Source organism: Pan troglodytes, chromosome 5, assembly GCF_028858775.2.
Source record: "Pan troglodytes isolate AG18354 chromosome 5, NHGRI_mPanTro3-v2.0_pri, whole genome shotgun sequence".
In the NCBI taxonomy this organism is placed as follows: Eukaryota; Metazoa; Chordata; class Mammalia; order Primates; family Hominidae; genus Pan; species Pan troglodytes.
In genome coordinates this window covers 171246170-171266008 of record NC_072403.2, presented here as the reverse complement: position 1 = coordinate 171266008, position 19839 = coordinate 171246170, and the positions used below count along the sequence as shown (strand labels likewise).

The 19839-nt window shown below is 45.1% G+C and overlaps 1 protein-coding gene across 2 annotated transcripts in view; it reads right to left on the bottom strand.

The window, feature by feature from the left end:
* FNDC1 (fibronectin type III domain containing 1) overlaps positions 1-19839 on the bottom strand; it is a 102217-nt gene that overhangs the window by 36519 nt on the left and 45859 nt on the right. For both annotated transcript variants that reach the window (XM_518834.8, XM_009452328.4), the window contains 6 exons: positions 13348-13446; positions 11410-11527; positions 9338-9525; positions 8480-8587; positions 5026-5214; positions 880-3459 (listed from right to left, as the gene is read on the bottom strand). In XM_518834.8, the coding sequence (XP_518834.8) occupies positions 880-3459; positions 5026-5214; positions 8480-8587; positions 9338-9525; positions 11410-11527; positions 13348-13446 (3282 nt within the window). The remainder of the gene's footprint in view (positions 1-879; positions 3460-5025; positions 5215-8479; positions 8588-9337; positions 9526-11409; positions 11528-13347; positions 13447-19839) is intronic.

Sequence of the window (19839 nt, the reverse complement as noted above, 5' to 3'; positions counted from 1 at the left end):
ATAACAATGCATTGTACAGATCTGCAAAAAAAAAAAAAAATACATTCATTCAAGAATGTTCTATAAAGCCCCAAATACATACAAGGAGAGTTTAAAGCACCATTTAACTGAATGCAAATTTATGGTAAATGCCTCGGACCCTGCCCTGGACATAAACTCCAGTTCATACCTGACTTCGTTCAACCCTCTGTTATAGAAATACAAAGCACACATCTGCCTGTAACTCCTCTTTGTGACAATGATCTTTAACATACATTTTCTGGAGGTTTTAGACAACATGCACTAATTGCACTGTCTGAGCAATTCATACCCAAGATATCTGAGTTTGTCTCAGGGTTTGTTTGGTTGAGAGTTTTGCATGCAGAAGATGAGAACAAGATAAGGACAAGAACAAGATAAGCCTACATATGTATCTAACCACCTTCTACGGATCCCTTAAACACATGGCGGCACATGAACAACTAAGAAGAACCTGAGTTGGGCATCATGGTTGTGACACATTTTCACAGGTTAAGAGTGTATGCCAAGGAATTCAAAGAGGCAATGTAGGACAGTGAAAAGACTGCGGAATTAGAGGCAATGTGGGTTAGTAATGGCTGTGAAATTAGGCCATTTGGAATTGGAATGGCAGCTCTGAGGTGTCTTGCCTTAGAGCAAGCCCCTCAGATCCTGAGCCGCAGCTTCTGCATCTGGAAAACAGGGATAACAATGCAAACCCTAGGGACCGTTCAGAGGATGAAATTATGTCACATGTGCAAAGCTCTTAACACGGTGCGTGGACATAGTAGGTGCTAAATAAAATAGAATAAAAACTTCTTAGGCATTGCCATGAACACCACTGAACACCTTAAAGAAAGACTGTTTGAAAAAATAAACTACCTTGTCTGTAAGAGGGTCTGGCAGGCTGTCGGGAGAGAGGGTTACGGAATCTGGCATGCATCATCCTCTGGCGCAAGGAGAGCATCGGGGTGGTGGAGGAGTGGCCAGGCGGGGCGCGCGTGGTGTACCGCGGCCAGGGGTGGGTGCCCGCGACGGGGCTCACGGTGGCAGCGCTGCGAGGCGGCGGTCGGGAAGGGACGTGGGAGGCCCTGGGGGAGCTGCCTGGAGGTGGGGGGAGAGGTTGCTTCACAGGAGCCAGGCTCCCTCCGCGAGGGGCAAGCGCGATTGCAGGCTCCCTCTCTTCCTTGGCGAGGCTCCCATCGGCGTCTTTGCCGCCCCTGGGAGTGGAGGAAGAGGGCCACTTTGGCACAGAGGAAGACAGAAGGTCTTCTTTCCCGCCTTTAAAAAACCCCGCGTCCTCCTCCTCCTCGTCCTCGGCTGAGACGGACTGCTGGGACTTGGAGGACAGGGGCCGCTTGGAAGGAGACTCCGACTTCCCCGGCGCTGCCCTGCTGGGGACCCGGGCGCGGGACTGGGGGCCGCCGGGTCGGCTGGGCCTGGCGGGGGAGCCCGCATGTCCGCGCTGGGACCTGTGGTCGCCACCTGCCCCTGCGCCTGTGGGAGACTCCACCTGCTGGTGCTTGGGAAGGGACGCAGCTGCCTCCTTGGCGCGCGCGGCGTGCGCGGGGGCCCGCACATCCTGGGCCTCGACTTCTGTGCTGTCGTCGTTGTAGCTGCCCTGGGCATCCTCGTCCTGGTTCTGGAGGGCCGTGGGGAGCATCCCTCTGGAGCTCGCCGTGTAAGGGTCCGAGGAGGAGTGGGAGCGGCCCTGCGACGTGGGGCGGGGCCGCCCGGCCTGGGTCAGTGAGAGCCTGGGCTGGGAATGTGACCGACCCTCGTCTCTGCTCTGGGGTCCCGGGTGGTGCTGGGACGTGGCGACGGGAGGTGGGGGCTGCTGTTCTGGGGCCCGGCCGGGTGTCATCCTTCTGGGAACACTGGGATGCTGCTGTGACCGTGCTGCCGGAGGACGAGCAGGGGACGCGTGGCGGTCTGTGGACCCTGGCTGTGCTTTGGGAGAATGACCCTCCGTGTCCGCGTCTGTGCTCTGTTGAACGTCCTGAGCCTTGGAGGCCAGGGAGGAGTATTTGCCCTGAGGATGTGTATCTGCCCCTGTGGATTTGGGGTTCTCTGGGATGGGTTCCTTCCGATGCAGGCTGGCCCCTCTCTGCGGGCTTCTCCTTAAGGCCTCCCAGCCCCGGGAGATGGGCTGCCTGGAGGAGGAAGGCACGTGGTCATTGACAACGGTGGCAGGAAGCGGCTTCTCATCCTCCTCGTCTCGATGGATACCTGAGCTAAGCTTAGGGTGGGAATTGGAGTGAGAGGGAACCCTGGGGTGGGCTCGGGAGGGCACAGTGGACTGTGGGGAGCTGGAGGGCTGCAGCCGAGGTCCCCGCCCAATGCTGAACCTGCTTGGAGACCTCCCGTTGGCAGCAAAGGGTTTGTGTCTGAGCAAATGGAAGTGTCCAGAGGCAGGCCGGGCCCGCAGCGTCTGGGCCGTGGCCTCCGCCTGCCTTCCGCCGTCTTCCCTATCGCCGTCACCGTGGCTTTCACCATCAGAGACCTGCGTCCTGGACGAGAGACGAGAAGAGACGGAGGAGGACATGGTGGACCGTGATGGCGCATTGGAGTTGGTGGCTGGGGCGTCCTCACCATCCTTCCCGCCCCTGGAAAGTGGAGAGCCCAGGTGTGGCTGGGTGGGCGGCAGCCGAGATGATCCCCCATGGGGTGGAGAAAGTCTTGAGGGTGGGGCTGAGGCACTGGAGTCTTCCTCTGCGGCCCCTGAATGGGGGGTCCTCCGCGCCGGTGAGGCTGGCTTTGCGCCGGGGTGCACGGAGCTTCTGTCGCGGAGAACGCTGGACGGGGACTGGCGGCTGGGGGACAGGGCTGGCCGGGGCTGGGCGAAGGCGCCCTTGGGGTGGAGGGAGCCCACAGCGAGCTCATCTTCGTCTGAGTCCACCAAGTCGTTGTCATTCAAGCTGGCAGGCAGGGAAGGACGATGAGAGGTGCCCTGGGTGGACGCGTGGTGGGCAGGAGAGGCCGAAGCCGAGGGGGGCGCCCCTGGGCGGGGCTGCGTGGCCAGGGAAAAGCCAGGCTTATCTACGCCTTCCCTTCGGGGCAGCGCTGGCATCCGGGCCCTCACTGCAGTCCTGCCGGGAGCAACCACCGAGTGGCCGTGTCTACTTGGCGGCCTCAGGGTCCGTTTCTGGTCTTGGGTGTCTGAGGGTGACATGGGCGAGTCCTCCCGGGAACCCAGCTCCTCCTCCCCAGTGATTTCTGTCGACTGAAGATCCAGCTCCTCTGCCTTCTTGGCGCGAAGCTGGGGTTTTCGGGGCGCCCCACCATTAGCCAATATTTTGTTCTTCAAGTCAAGAAGAAGGTCCTTGGCATTTCTCCCTTGGGGAGAAGCAGGCACAGAGGGGTGTTGGGAGGAAGCAGGAGCTCTGGGAGAAGGTGAGGAAGGCTCAGGTTTTTCGGGTTTCCCATTGTCCTCCGTGTTCTGCTGAACATCCGCCTTACTGGCTGCAACAGATTTTAAAGAATTGCCTGTCAAAGAAGAAACTCAAAAGCGAAAGCGGAGGTGAGACACAGTATTAAAAACAGCATATGGAGGCATTTCAAATCAGTGGTCATAATGGCTAACTTTTAATTCCTTAGAACACTGGAAACGTGTTTTCTCAACGATAGCATTCTTTTTAAAACTTATATTTTGCTCTAAGTAACAAATATAGTCCTAGAAAATATAAGTGAATTGAATCTCTATTGAACCAGGTTATGCCACATCTTATTATTTGAAGAAATTCTGAAATGAGTACTTTGAAGTAACTCATTTATTTTATAAATGCAAAATCTTATATAGGATTTTCTTAATAAAACTAATTGTCAGTGTATTACAAATGCATTATAGCTGTCCTTAATAGACAAGAAACATGAATACACCTGGTGCAAATTGCTGAATAATCTATACTCAAAGGGATGGGGAATGTGTGACGAGCAACCAATTTGTAATTTTTAAGGCATTACAAAAATTTCCCTCTTCCCATAGCATGTCCTTACCTGCTTCCTCCTTCTTGTTTAAAATTCCATTAATAGTGGACACATTTATAATTCTAAAATAAGGCTTAAAATAAAAAAAAACTCCTGGGATAGGCAAACATTATATTAAATGTACTGTAATCACCCTGTCTTCAGAGCAGACTGACTGAGGGAAGAGATTCTATAGGGGAGAGGAACCTATATTGCAGTGAGAGTGCCGGAGGGGCAAATGTCATCCGTTTCACAGATTTTTCCATGACAAAATTGTCTAATATTGCAGTCTACCGTGGGTCTTCATAGCACATAATGGAGGAAAAGCCGCCAATATCCAGCATAAATGTGAGGAAGCAGAAAAGAAAACACAGTCCAAAAACACTCCCTTCCAGTTGTGGATCTTTATTAACTTGTTTGGTTTGGATATCGATCAGGTAAGCTAGACAATTGAAATCCTTCTGGGTACAGCTGCATTCCTAAATAATGGAATACAAACCAAAAATTTTACTTTTATCTTATTTTTAAATTTTAGATTCAGGGGCTGCACGTGCAGGTTTCTCACATGAATATATTGCATCATGGTGAAGCTTGGGCTTCTAGTGAACCCATCTCCCAGCCAGTGAATATTGTACCCAGTGGGTAATTTTTTTAACCCTCACCCGTCTCCTGTCCTTTCTGCTTTTGCAAACTAAACATTTTTAAAGCTACACAGAAATTGAAGAGAGCCGACAATGAAAAATGTCACACTACCATTTGTAAAAATGTTCTTTCCCTGTTACCACAAGCCTAAAATTAAATAATGATGTCAGATTAATCATATAATTAATACATTAATAATACTGAAATAATAACTGTTATCAATAATCAATAACATTCTAATCTTTGAGAAGACTAATTTCTAAAGGAAACACAAAAATATTTTAAAAATCAATATGCAACTTAGCCTGGAAAAATCATCTGCTGAGCAGTTCCAAACCCAAGAGCATGATTCAAAGGAACACAAAACAAACAGCAGGAATGAAGAGAGAGAGAAGACAGCCACAGACACATAATGCTTACTTGTTGGCATAGCGACAATGAAGGCTTTGGAGTGAGGTCCCAGGCCTCTCCTGTTTGCGGCCCGGATTTTGAAAAGATAGCGTTCCCCAGGCTGCAGACCATCCACCAAGGCAGAAGTAGTGTCTCCAGGATAGGTGAGGGACTTTGCTCCAAATGGTTTGAGAGCCGGGGCGTATGAAAGAATGTATTCTGAAATGATTTGGCAGATGGTTGGAAGGAGGAAACTGAAAACAGTCCTGTGTCCAGCAGACAGACTGTATGGGCAGGACGAATTAGAACGTGCATTACTAAAATTAATACACTAGCAATGCACGCCAAGTCACCAGCTGGAGCATGAAGACACAGCAGAAGGTGAACTCACATTCATTTGGGCAACCGCACAGGGCTATGTATTTAATTAGCTGACACTTCACCATTTTAGGCAAATTAAACATATGAAAGCCAGGAGGCCAGTCTTCATACAATTCCCCCCAAATTTACACAACGTTGGGTTTCTAAAATTGTATTTATTTACTAATTTGCTATGATTGATATGTCCTGATAGAATAAACTAAGGAAAAAGAAGTGACAACTGCTAGGAATGGATCCTGAATAGCATCTGACATCTTCAAGAGTTTTACTTTATTAACCTGGGTTATTTTTATTAGCACATTTAGCCAGAAAAATTCCATATTTGAAATATAATTTCATTTTTGTAGGAATTATAAAAGTTCTTAGTATATCCTGATAAAGATATTTCACAGTATTTTAGAGCTGTGAAGAAAAGTTGTTAAGTAATAGATTTATGTGATAGCTAATGTTTCCATCTTTAATTGGCTTGCTCTATAGTCACATAATAGCCCTGAATTTGGAAAACCAAAGCAAATTCAGTTCAAGGAACTAAAATATGTTTATGCTCACATGGAAATGTTATAACATAAGGGAATAATATTTTAAAAAATAATTTTTGCCTTCAACTAAAAACTGTCATGCCTATTTCCTCTCAATGAACCCAAGATTTACAAAACATCAAATTAATATGAGTAGGGGCTGGGCATGGTTGCTCACGCCTGTAATCCCAGCACTTTGGGAGGCTAAGGCGGGCAGATGACTTGAGGTCAGAAGTTTGAGACCACCCTGGCCAGCAGGGTGAAACCCCCGTCTCTATTAAAATACAAAAATTAGCCAGTGATTGTGGTGTGTGCCTGTGGTCCCAGCTACTCGAGAGGCTGAGGCAGGAGAATCACTTGGACCCTGGAGGCAGAGGTTGCAGTGAGCCGAGATTGCACACTGCACTCCAGCCTGGGCGACGAAGTGAGGCTATGTCTCAAAAAATAAAATAAAATAAAATAAAATAAAATAAAATAAAAAGAAAAAGAAATGAGTAGGAACAAAGAAAAATAACTTTAATCACAGAAAAGTCAAGAATTATCAGGAGCATGGATGATCTTTTCTTTTCCCTTAGCTCCAATCTTTAAAAAGTATATTTATTTTAAAAAAAAAGTTTCAACCAAAAATGCTTTTGCAGCATTTGTCTGGAAAAAACAGCATTCATTTCTCATTGAAAATCAACAAACTTGTCATTTGTGGTGGTCAAAAGTAAGAATTAAGAGAACCCATTGTCTATAAAAATTTGTGATTCAAATTTTAAAATAAATTAAATCCATCTGGAAAATAAATTTAGCCTTGTCAAAGTATATTCTTCTATTATGTTTTATATTTCTTGTACATAGAAAATGCCCCGATGTAATTATTAATTTTAATCTCACCACTACACCCTTACAAAAACGACCTAAGCAGGCTTAAGATACGCGAGTTCTTTTGGACATAATAACTCAGTATCTGTTATTATTTCTGCAATATTTAATTGACTACCATGGAACTTCTTTCGCCAAGGAACTGTAAATATCAACTCAGATGAGGGAGAGAGGAAGAGTACATAAGTAGCATGGGAATAAAGTCACCAGAGGTGCAATAATTACCTTTTCATTTTTTAACTAACAAAAAGTAGTTAGCAAAAAAAAGTCTCTATTCAATTTTCAGAGGTCTTCTCGGCAGCACAACAATACTTAATACAGAGGGAGTTAAAGTTCAAATTGTGGTAAAAAGAATGATTTAAAGCAAGCTTGTTCAACCCGTGGCCCACAGGCTGCAAGCAGCCCAGGACAGCTTTGAATGAGGCCCAACACAGATTCATAAACTTTCGTAAAATATTATGAGACTTATGCATGGACCTTTTTTTTAAAGCTCATCAGCTTTCGTTAGTGTTAGTGTATTTTATGCGTGGCCCAAGACAATTCTTCTTCCAATGTGGCCCAGGGAAGCCAAAAGATTGTACACCCCTGATTTAAAGGGACCAAATTAATATTTTTCTCTGGTTGTGGATTTATTCCAATGGCAAAAAAAAAAAAGAGAAGAATAGTACAATCTATTCTTTAAAAAAAAAAAAAGTGAAAAAACGTTAAGTATAGAAAATACAGTTCCACATCGACCTTCCTTAACTTCTATTATTCCAAGAAAAGACATCCTACATGTCAGCAAACATAACTTTTGGATGAATATAAAAGAGAACCATTCAGTTTTTTCAATTAAGAAATTCTCAAAGGAGACTAGAAGTAATTTTCTGGATTTCTTTAAGCTTACACAAACATTTTATAGTTTCTGGACATATTAGACTTAAAGTTGCCCCTCAATCTAATAACAATAAAAATTATTTCTTTCTTGAATAAAACCTCCATTCCTTCCTACCCTTAGAGTACATTTGCATAGGCAGTGCCAGGAAAAACTTCAGCATGGCTCTTTAAAATGTCTCCAAACAGATTCTGAAAGGTTCTTAAACGCTTTTACATTAAAAATAAAAGATTTTCGTGTTTATTTAGTATTCTCAACAGACTATTTTAAAATTTAACTAGTTGTGAATGTTTTACTCTATTTTTATTCTTTAAAATATCTAGGTTTTTTTGCTATTTTGGTGTTATGTTTTCCTTGACATCAATAAATACATAAACAAATGGTGACAAATAGGGAATGAATCCATTTTCCAGCGATTATTACTTGAGTTTTTCAAACCCATTAAATGTATTTATGGTCCCATGAAAGATACTGATGGCTCTGCAGGATTCCTGCTGACACCTGCTTTCGTGATCTTCCTAGGACAACGAAAAGGCCCATAGCATGGAAGCCAGGGTGTTGTTCAGATGGGAAAAGGTTATGTTGTCACACCCATGCAATGAAAAACATCCTTCCCAAAAGCAACAGCAAAAAGCCTTCACAGGAGGATGAAAAGAATAGTCACTTTCGTGACTGCTTGGATCTTGGGCAATGAAAATCTTGCATGAAATATCCTCGTCCCTTGGGTGAGCACCTCTTAGACATATGTTGCTTCCCTATTTCTTTTTCAGTCAACAAAGCCGTAAGCAGAGGCCATGTTCATCAGAATCAATGCATCTTACAGTTTAGGGAGTGAGATTCCTACCTTTCACTTTCCCCTCAGTCTCTGGTAGCGCATCCCAAGATGCAGCGACAACTGTAGGTTTGCCATTGACTGGCCAGACGTTCAAGTTTTCAGGAGCTGTGGTAGGGGCTACAAAATGACAAGGAAAGAAACATTTTTAAATGCCTTACCGGACATTCTATGTGTAAATAGCACATGGTCTCTAGGTACACATTTTTTTAAATTGAAGACCTACTGTGTTAATTTTTATTATACCTGACAGAAAATTCCACACTGGTTCTTTGTGTAATATAGTGATTTATGTCACTACAACAGTTCATTTAGTGAGTTTAGACCTATCTAGGGAAATGGTCTTAGTAATTCAGAATTTCTTTCATTGCCAAATATTGAAATATACAAAGAAGATTAAGATCCAGTTCCAACTTCTTCTTAATGAAACTTTGAAAGACATAGTTTAAGAGAAAAGAATGGTAGCCTTGGATACAGACCAAAATTTTTCCCAGAATCAAATGCAACCTCAGCCTCAGGAAAGCAGAGGCTCTCCTACATGCAAGAGCCATCCATCACCTGGGGGCATTCACGCACACAATGGTGACTGACGCATGCTACACACTGGGATTTAATGTGCTCCACATGTCAGAACAACATGAACAACATGCTAGTGGAAAAGGCCAACAAACGGTAAAACATGGACCCAAAAAACAGTTCCTTAACTTCTTTGCATGTACGCATAGAAACTCTACCAAAATTCAGGATTAACGTGACTTTCAAAAATGCCCACGCTGGCCTTTGTCACTATTGGCATCTTACATTGTCTTTAAATCTTATTTTGGGTGTAATTCCCAAATTGAAAATTCAAAGGCCATTTCAAATACAGACCAGATTCTGGTGTTCTTTGGAAGACTGACGTACTCCATTTGCCATCTCTTTCACCCTGTGAAATACGGACTGCAAATTCATACACAGTGTCTGGAATCAGGTTCTCAATCAGCACACGCCTGTTAGCGATCTGCTTATAATCCCACCTGGCCAATTCCCCCTTCTCTCGATAGCGCACGGTGTACTGTCTGTAAGAAAACACAACACAATGATCTGTCCAAATTCTCTGCCACTCAACACTAGATGCCTTGCTGTTTTTCCTTCCTCAGAAGTGATGACTTTGGGAGGTAAGTTAGAAAATCAAAGAGGAGAAAAATCTAAACTTTTGACTATGTTATTGGCTCAAAGTTCCAAGCAAAGTTGTCTAAAGTGGGAGAAAAAAACAGAGCTTATTGTCTTTTCAAGACCAAAAAATCTTACCGTTCAAAAGAGCAAGCAGAGATTACAAAGGGAAGAGAGAGAAGGGAGACAGCTTTTATGAGGCAACTACTTTATCAGGGATATGTGTTTGTGTGTGTGTGAGTGTGTGTGTGTGTGTGTCTGTATTTGTGTCTACTCAAGGCACTAGTAGGGACCTGGCCCAAGGTTATCTCAGCTCTCCAGAAAAGAAAGACAAAAAAGACTCATTTCATCCCAAATCAGGCATGTTTTCCACAGGTTCAGGAGGAACGGGAACATGTGGTTTTGAGTAGACTTACTACAGTGAAAAGGAGTGAAAATGTGAAACAAACAGAGCAGGACAGAGGCACCTATAAAAGGAACTGTGGTGCATGGTTATCGGGGGAGAAATACAGTATGACCAAATATGGACAGTTCAGCAACCCCTGACAGTGGACACCCTCAACACTCTAAGAGCTGCAAACGCCAATTATTAGATTCCCTTTCGAAGAAATTGTCTTTGTGGCCTCTTTGCAGTAGAAAGCATTTGATACATTAAAAAATGTGCTATTTGTTATACTGAATATGTCAAGAGAAGATTTCAGTTGAAGACACAGCACACCAATTAACACAACAGTTCTGCTAAGAAAACTCAAGCCTTCTCTGGTTTCAGCAAGATGTTGGAAATCAAAGTCCAATGGTAAAAGGAACACTTCATGTTGAAGAAGACCATATGGCTAGGGAGAGAATCGCTATGAATCTTCTGAGGTCTTTCAAAAAAAGCAGCTATCTTTTTTACTAGCAGACAGTGAAGGAAACTATATATCTAATATGAATAATCATTTATATATGTATATATATAATGTCATCATATCCCATTCGTTTTAAACTATATTCCCCTTTCTTGGTTGCAGAGAGGTTGAAAAGTTAATATATAATAACCAGACCACCACATCTGTGGCTTTCTCTTGGTTACTTAATGTATTCAGTCGTAGAAATAAAATTTTCATGGCTATACTAATCTACCACTAACTAGAAATGATGTTCACTAGTGGACTTTTAACATAAAAATATTTTAACCTTATGATTGGTTTGCCTTTTATTGCTGTTGCAAATGAATATAAAAGGCAGAATAGCATAACATCATGGTTTAAGAGAAGATAAGGTGCATTTTGTTATGTATAAATGAGCCAGACATGAAGCAAGTCAGTGTTCAGCAAAGTCTAATGAGGAACTACGAAGTGTAAGGCATTAGACATTGTCCACCACTCTACATAAAGTCCATCTAACAGTGACTCTTCCTGGATCACAGGAGGAATGGTGAGACTCCTCCCAAAGTGGACCCTGTGCATGAACAGAACATCAATGAGAGAAAGCAAGACACAAACACAGGCAAAGAAAGAAATGGAATCTAGGAAATTTCCAGACACAAGATAAATCACTGAGCAAGTGAGATGTGAATTCCTGCTGTGTGCACTACACACGAGGCCCCGCTAACATCTGATTTGTGGGAAATGCGTGAGCACACTTGGGATTAAATAGATTGTCATAGAATATTTACCATTCAGCTATTCAGCTACAAAAGAGACCAGCATTCATGTAAGTCAGAAAATAAAATCATTAAATACATGTCTTTTCAGGGCCAGAAAAACCCCATCTCTCATATATAAAGACAAATAAATAAGCAAAAGTACCTTGATGCAACAACTTTCTTCTGTTTTTCCAGAACAGGATCCACCCAGGACACAAGCACAGACTGAGATGACATAACCCGGACGCTGATGTCGTCAGGTACATCCAATTCGTCCTCTTCTGAAATGACAACGAGACCAGAGAAAGGCTTTCTCTCACAACAGGTTCTGCCCTGAGCTCCTCAGTCCTTGACAGGCTATTATTCACCCTGCATAAGTTTTAGATTGCTTGTGTGTAATGTAGACAAAATGAAATTGATAGAAAGGTAAACAATTATTGGATTGGTCAGTGTAGAAAAACAAAAATCTCCGTCTTGCATTTCTTAAATACAGGCTAAGAAATGAGCATTTCGGCCAGGTGCGGTGGTTCACGCCTGTAATCCCAGCACTTTGGGAGGCTGAGGCGGGCGGATCACGAGGTCAGGAGATCAAGACCATCCTGGCTAACACAGTGAAACCCCGTCTCTACTAAAAAATATAAAAAATTAGCCGGGTGTGGTGGCGGGTGCCTGTAGTCCCAGCTACTCGGGAGGCTGAGGCAGGAGAATGGTGTGAATCCAGGAGGCAGAGCTTGCAGTAAGTCGAGATCATGCCACTGCACTCCAGCCTGGGCAACAGAGCGAAAACTCTACCTCAAAAAAAAAAAAAAAAATTGAGTATTTCACTTTAAAAGCTGCCCAACCCAATCGACATATAAAACAGTACAAAGGGGATGCTTTGCCTAGGTGAAAGATGGTCCAAGTAACTCAGTGCTTTCTCAATATACACTGTAAGTTTCTGGAAAATAATAACATTTTCATGGGAAGAAAAGTTTAGGAGAAGGAAAGCTCAACTCACATTTCCTTGATGATCATGGCATGAAATGAAAATTCTGGTTCAAACAACTGCAAGATTCACATTGGGTTTGATGTCCTCACATTTTAGAAGGTGTGAGTCCAAGACAGATTAAAACATGTTCAGATATGAACTAGAAGTCAGTTTGCCAATTTCTTACAGAGATTTATCTTTGTTATCAATAGAACATATCACAGTCACAAAGCTTATAGTCTTAGTTCAAAAGACTCACAAGATGTCTTCAATATTACTCTGTAGTCTCTTGGGTTTTTTGTTTGTTTTAGTTTTTTGTTTCGTTTTTTCTTTTCACTTTTCAGGGACCGTGTTTCAAAAGGATGTGGATTTTACCACCAGCAGGGGAAGGTGAAAATATTTAGCCTGCTAGAAAAGTGATATAGGGACTCATCCTATGGCAGCAATTCATCAATAATAAGAGAGAAACATTGTATTTGTGGAACTTCATACAATGTAAAAAAGTATAACTTTCATTTTATGTTGTGAACTCATGAAAATAATTATGTTGTAGATTGCCTCTTTAAATTAAGGTATGTGGTCCAGAAAAGGTACCTGTCATTTGTTAATGTATCAGGAATATAGAAAATGCCTGTGAAGGGACGTGGGAAATGTAACCGTGTGGACAATGATCAGGCTCTCAGCAAACCACTATGATGCTTTTTCTGAGGATTCTCAATGCCATTTTAATGCAAATATAGCTGAAATAACATGTGTGTACTTATCTTGCATGCACCACCTCCCGCCTGCTCTTCCTTCTCTCTCACGTCGTTCAGTGCATCACCCAGGGCAATTTAGGCTTGGGTCACACTGCACCTTTACTGGAATGAACGCTTGGCTGCTCCTATCGCAGCAAATCTACTGCACAGTGAAGTGGCTCAAAATAAACAGTGAAATGTATTCCATCACAAGAGCACTCTAGCCTTTGCATATAAAAGCAGCACGCTTACACCCAAAATGTGACCACATTTGCCCTGTTATTTCTTTTAGCCTCAATAAAATTCATGTAATTCATCATTCAGCCAGCATCATTTGGAAACAACATAGCATTCATACCAGACTATGGTTTGACCAAATGCATCCTTAGAAACATACCTGAAATCTTTCGCTTTGTTAGGGCAGCCCTGTAGACTGGTTGGCTCCGGCCCTGAGAGTTCATGGACTGCAGGGAGACCACATACACGGATTCCGAGGCTGTGGAGCAGGGAGTGAGGGATGAGATTCTGACTTCCATTTCTCAGGAACACACATCCCCTGGGGCTGGAGTGGGGGTTCTGCATTCCTCCTCCCCTTCCCCTTTTTCCATTTCCTCTTTCTGGGGGCATTCCCACTTCTTGAGGACTATGAAGGGCGAGCCCAAGAACTGCAGGAATTAAACTCAAAAAGAACACTATTATGTTAGAAAATAGGGAACTGATTTTTACCAGTAATTCCTGAAAAATAGGTTTCTACCTCATCAGCATCAAAAAGAGATAAGCAAAAACAAAATCATCAAAAGGAGATAAATGCTTTAAAAAAGAAAAGAATAACACGTTTATCCACATAATTCCCCCAATTTCTTTCTACTTCCAAAATTGAGAAGAGGAGGTTACTCTGTTTTTAATCTGTCACCAGAAAGAAAGAAGAAAAGAAAAGAATAGCCAATGTGCAACATGAGTAGCCCAGGTCTTTCTTTCCCTGTGGAATGCTGTGCCCTTCAAAACTAAAATCCTCAAAACAGAGTCTCTGAAGATTTGCTAACAGCACATGGAAGACTTTAAATGTACCCCTTATTTCTGGATGGTTCTTTCAGTCAGTTCTTGCCCGCACCCTCCGAGGGTCCCACTAGCATGCAACTTAGCCTGAACTTGAAAATTGAACAGCTGGTCCTTGAACAACACAGGTTTGAACTGTGCAGATCCACGTTATACGTGGATTCTTTTCAACCAGATGCAGATAGGATTGTATTCCAGAGGTGCCAAACCCGTGCACAGGGAGGGCCAGCCTTTAGTGTACGTGGATTCTGCAGGGTCTTGAGTCTGCACGGATTTGGGTATACTCAGGGAATGCTGGAACCAATCCAGTGTATACCAGAGGCCATTGTATTTGGAGAAAAAAATGCAACGATGGAACAAAACTTGTCCTCTCAATTACTATGGAATCATAAAGTCTGAGACCCAGGTAAAACCTTTTTTATTTTTTATTTGACCTTCTTATCTTACAAATAAGAACATAAAGCCCTAACAATTGAGTGACTTGCCCAGGGTCACACACTTAATAACTTACAATCTATCCTGAATCCAAAATTGCTAATGCCTCACTCCAGACTCTCTGACCAAGGCTCCTGTTGGAGCTTTAATCTTTTCAAGAATAAAAATGAGGCAATCTGGCCTATTTCTAGTGCCAATAGTTATAATATCAGGTAGGACCTAAGTAAGTTAATGGAAGTGACACTAAGATCCTAAGGGGAGCTGAGAGCACGCACTCTCCTTCAGGCACTGCACATGTTCAGATGGCAGCAGGAAATCCCTCTTTTGTCTTTACAAGCATGTTGTGCTAAACGTGAAAGAAGACTTGTGTTCAAAATTCTCACACAGAGGGACTGTTTATGGACAGTGAGCTGCTGTAGAAGAATCAGAGGTTTCAAAGGAAGAGGATAATATTTGACAGCCTGCTCTCTACAGAGAGAAAGCGGGTGATACTCTAGCCATAAATGAGTAAATTATTTATACGGAGGCACTCGGCACTCACCTCTTATTCTACCAGAAGGTTTTAAAATGTTTTATAAAAGGGAGGGAATAGTTTGTAACACTTGAATGCACAGAACATCAAACTAAGCTTCTATATGGAGGAGTCACTTCAGATCTGTTCATTACTCGGTGCTATTGACAATGGAATCTCGCCAGAAGTAAACAAACAAACAAACAAAAATGGCCATTCGACCTCATAGTCCAGGGACACATTGTAAGTAACTAAACATGGAAAGCAGTGTCCCATCATTTCTCAAGAAACGAATAATTTCCCACAACTGAAATTTGTATATGCCTTCAATGTATTTCTTAAAGTTCTGAGATTTTTTTTTAATGCCCAGATTTCTTGATTTGCTGCACTCTTGAAACTAAACTCGGCCCAAGTTTATCATTAAGAAAAAGTTTTATTCTGCAGTAAACACAATGACAGCTCTCCCCTGTGCTAAGCTTCTCACGCGCGCTTCTTCATTGAGTCTCAACAAAGCCCTACGCAGAAGCTACTGTTGTTGTCTTCACTTCACAGACAAGGAAACGGGCCCACCCAGATCTGCGGGCACCAAAGCCTGGCTCTCAATAACTGCAGATGAGGAGGGGCAGGTGCAGAGCTGACCAGGCCACAGCCACCCAGCAAGCTGTCTCTTCCTCATAGAGATATGATGAACAGGCAACGGTGTCAAGATGACCTCTTTCTGTGCCCCTGATTACTGAATAAAGAGGGGAAATGGCCGGGTGAGGTGGCTCACCCCTGCAATCCCCAGCATTTTGGGAGGCCAAGGTGGGTTGATCATTTGAGGTCAGGAGTTCGAGGCCAGCCTGGCCAACATGGTGAAACCTTGCCTCTACTAAAAATACAGAAATTAGCTGGGCATGGTGGCAGGTGCCTGTAGTCCTAACTACTTGGGAGGGTGAGGCAAGAGAATCACTTAAACCCGGGAGGGGGAGGTTGCAGTGAGCTGAGATTATGCCACTGCACTCCAGCCTGGGTGACAGAGCAAGACCCTGTCACAAAAAAAAAAAAGAGGGGAAACTGAAATTCCCAAAATGGCCCCCACATCATCAGCCCAGTGACCCCAGGAACCCCCAGTCAGTGCCACCACATTTGCCCACTTTCCGACCTCAAGTGTGTAATGGACGTGGCACAAATGTCCTCCCCCACTCCCACAGCTCCTTGGTGACTTGTAGAAGGAAGTCCCTTGCTCCCTCTCAGCTCCTCGTCCTGCAGCCTCCTCTCCCCTGACAGTTCCGCAGCCCCTCCGGCTGCAAGTCTTTGCCCAAATGCCACCTTCTCTGTGGGGCCTCCTTTGACAGTCAGTTCAACACTGGTGCCTCCCTGGGATCGCGTCTGATGCATGAGATGCCCAGTAAGACGTGTTTAGTGACAGAGAGTGGCTCGGAGAGTGGCGCTCCACTGCAGGACATAAGGCCCACCCCTCAAGGTTCCTTAGCATGTGACCACTCTGTAGTACCAAGGGTTCTGTGGCCTCTCTGGTATAAACGGCTTGAAAATCCCATGCAGGATAAGTGGGTAGACTGGCTTCCCATGACACGGCAGGTCCACTCCAACACCGCGAGGAGAATCCACTTCACCCATCCTGCACCCGCTTTTCCCCGCGACGGGGCAAGCTTCCAGGAGCCCTCCTCCTCACGGTGACCTCTTACATCATTCACGGTAGCAAGTCTAGTGCTTTATATGTGTGAAAATTTAAGAGCTAACTCATTTTACCAGAAGCCCAAGAGGCTGTCCGGTCCACCCAGGTGGGGACCGGAGCCCACCCCGATCTCAGGTCCAATATTTGCTCACGTTCAGGCAGCAAAAAACATGCTTCCACTATGTTCCGGTGAGCCAGCAGTTCACCACTGAAGAAATAAAAACAACAACAACAACAGATCCAGCCAGTTGAAACACTTGTTGATGTTAAGTGCCACTTTAGTGTGTGCCGTTCCCGAAAGGCTCAGAACAAAGCAAGCTGTGCGTTGAAACAAAGCTCCCCTGCAACAGCGGAGATGCAAAACCAGGGACTCTATTTCCCTGCTGATATGCCGGGCAGAATTTGGCCCGCATCACCAAAGTACGGTCAGCTCACCTGTGTAGGAGTGGCTCAGGAAGGAATGACTGAAGGGTATACAAATTACTCTGTGGCTTCAGGGGGTTGAGTCTCTAATTCAAGGTCTTGCTGCTAATTCTAAAGTCATGCTTGGCAAAGCACATCACTCTAGAGTTTCTACTTTTGCTTCCTGCATTCCCTTGACATTTCACATGCCGCTGCAACAGAGGGGTGGCTGGTCTCCTTTTTGCTTGAATAGCTGGAGTCCGTAAGCTGGGCTGGCTTTGACGCTGCGCCTGGCTCTCTCGGCTGCCTATGCCACCATGTGGAGACCATGTAAACACACAAAATGCCATGCGGCCAGCCCGTGCCTGGAACACCCACCAGGTAGCAGAGTTCCTCCAAGACAGTCTTCAGCAGGTGGCTGAACAGCAACAAACAGAAAAGGGACGTCCTAGGCTGTATCAGGGAAGGGATCTGATGTGACCATCCACCCAATGTCTCCACCAGATCAAATCCAAACTGCTGATATGCGGGGTAGAATTTGGCCCGCATCACACAAAGTAGAGTCAGCTTACCTGGACCCAGGGGGCTGGCCTCGGAGGTACTGAAGAGCACAGAGCTGCTTATCCAGGCTCCGAAATGCATGGCTGTGCCTTCCTCAGAGTTAGGAGCGCTCAGAGCGCCTAGGAGTGTGGGCTCGCCGGGCTTCCGTCCAAGCAAGTGCTCTGTTTCCGAGCCAGCCTTGGCTGTTTCCTGAGCCCCTGTTTCTCTCTGTGCAGGCTGGCATCTCTCCTCCTAGGCAACTCTCCCCTCTCCTCCTTTACCACGCCCTTGTCTGATCTCATCCATCTCAGTCTCACTGCCCATCCCCCTCCTTGTCTGAAGGATTTTACCTTTTAAGACTAAGTAGGTGCCACGCAATGGGTGCCAGGCTGCCTTCTCAGCAGCGCATCCCCACATAGCACACGCACCTTCCCCACCGCTCCCACCTCCAGCCTCCACACCACGGGGCAGGAAGCTGAGACCCTGCCTACAGGCAAGGGAAGAGACCAGGTAAGGGAAGCGGCCCCTCCAGATAAGGGAAGAGGCCCCTCCAGGTAAGGGAAGAGAGGCTGGATCTTTCTGGATTCTTCTAGAAGGCCCAATCAGTCACATCCTTTTCCTTGCTTGAGTACTGAACTGATTAGAAAATGCCAGAACAGTCATTTGTGGGGGCTGAAAGCCCCCTTACATGACAGTAAGTAAGAAGCAAGCTGGAGAACATGGGGCAAGTGTACTTTACATGGAACCCAGAATTAGGCTCTCTGCTCAAGCAGCCCTGGGCCCTGCGTGTGCTCTCTGTGGCCCGGTTTCCCCACGAGGGGCAGAGATGAAAGGGCCCAGTTATGCTTACCCCATGCTCCTTCCAACTCACCAATGAGAGAAGCAGGGAGCAGGGGTGAGACGGCTCTTGGCACTATCTCCACAAGCAGGAAGCATCAGGCCCGAGGGATAAGTCGACAAGTCGTGCCCCTCAGAGAGCCAAGCCTATGTCCGCTATCCAGGCTTATGGATGAATATGGCCTGCAAAGATCAGAACTCCCCCCAGGCCAGAACGAGCACATAATCTCTTCCAGTCACAGCAAAGGTTCCCATCAGCATTCCCTGGCCAGTGCTTCCTTTGCCCAATAAGGGGCTGGACAAAAGGGAGGATGGCCTGTGTGATGGTTAACACTGAGTGTCAACTTGATTGGATTAAAGGATACAAAGTATTGGCCTGGTGCAGTGGCTCACACCTGTAATCCCAGCACTTTGGGAGGCTGAGGTGGGTGGATCATCTGAATTCAGGAGTTCGAGACCAGCCTGGCCAACATGGTGAAACCCCGTGTCTACTAAAAATACAAAAATCAGCTGGGTGTGGTGGCACGTGCCTGTAGTCCCAGCTACTCGGGAGGCTGAGGCAGGAGAATCGCCTGAACCCGGGAGGCAGAGGTTGCCGTGGGCCAAGATTGCGCCACCGCACTCCAGCCTGGGAGACAGAGCAAGACTTCGTCTCAGAAAAAAAAAAGATACAATGTATTGACCCTGGGTATGTCTGTGAGGGTGTTGCCAAAGGAGATTAACATTTAAGTCAGTGGGCTGGGAAAGGCAGACGCACCCTCAATCTGGGTGGGCACAATCTAATCAACTGCCAGCGCAGCTAGAATATAAACAGGCAGAAAAATGTGAAAAGAGAGACTGGCCTAGCGTCCCAGCCTGCATCCTTCTCCTGTGCTGGATGCTTCCTGCCCTCAAACATCAGACCCCAAGTTCTTCAGTTTGGGAACCTGGACTGACTCTCCTTACTCCTCAGCCTGCAGATGGCCTATTGTGGGACCTTGTGATTGTGTGACTTAATACTTAATAAACTCCCCTTTATATATGTGTGTGTATTCCATTAGTTCTGTCCCTCTAGAGAACCCTAATAAAGCCTGACTTGCACTTTCACTCAGCTACCATGTCTCATCTTAATGGGACCCAAGGCCCAGTGTCCTAGGATTCTAAGACAAAGCTTCAAAGAACAAAATGACAAAAACAGCCAAGATGACAAGATTGGCCCTACTCTCAAGTCCAGGAAAATGGCCTGACTCAAGGAGTCTGTGCTGTCGGATCAGGAAGCAACTGACAGGCACTAGGAAGGCAGCCTGGGGCTGCCACTAACAGAAGGTTAAAATGATGGCATCCAGGATGGAGATGGAAGAAACAGTAGAGATTCAAATCATTGTAACATCTGGCAAGTGGACATTACAACTAAAATATAATGCTCTGTCATGAATGAGCTTCTAAATATT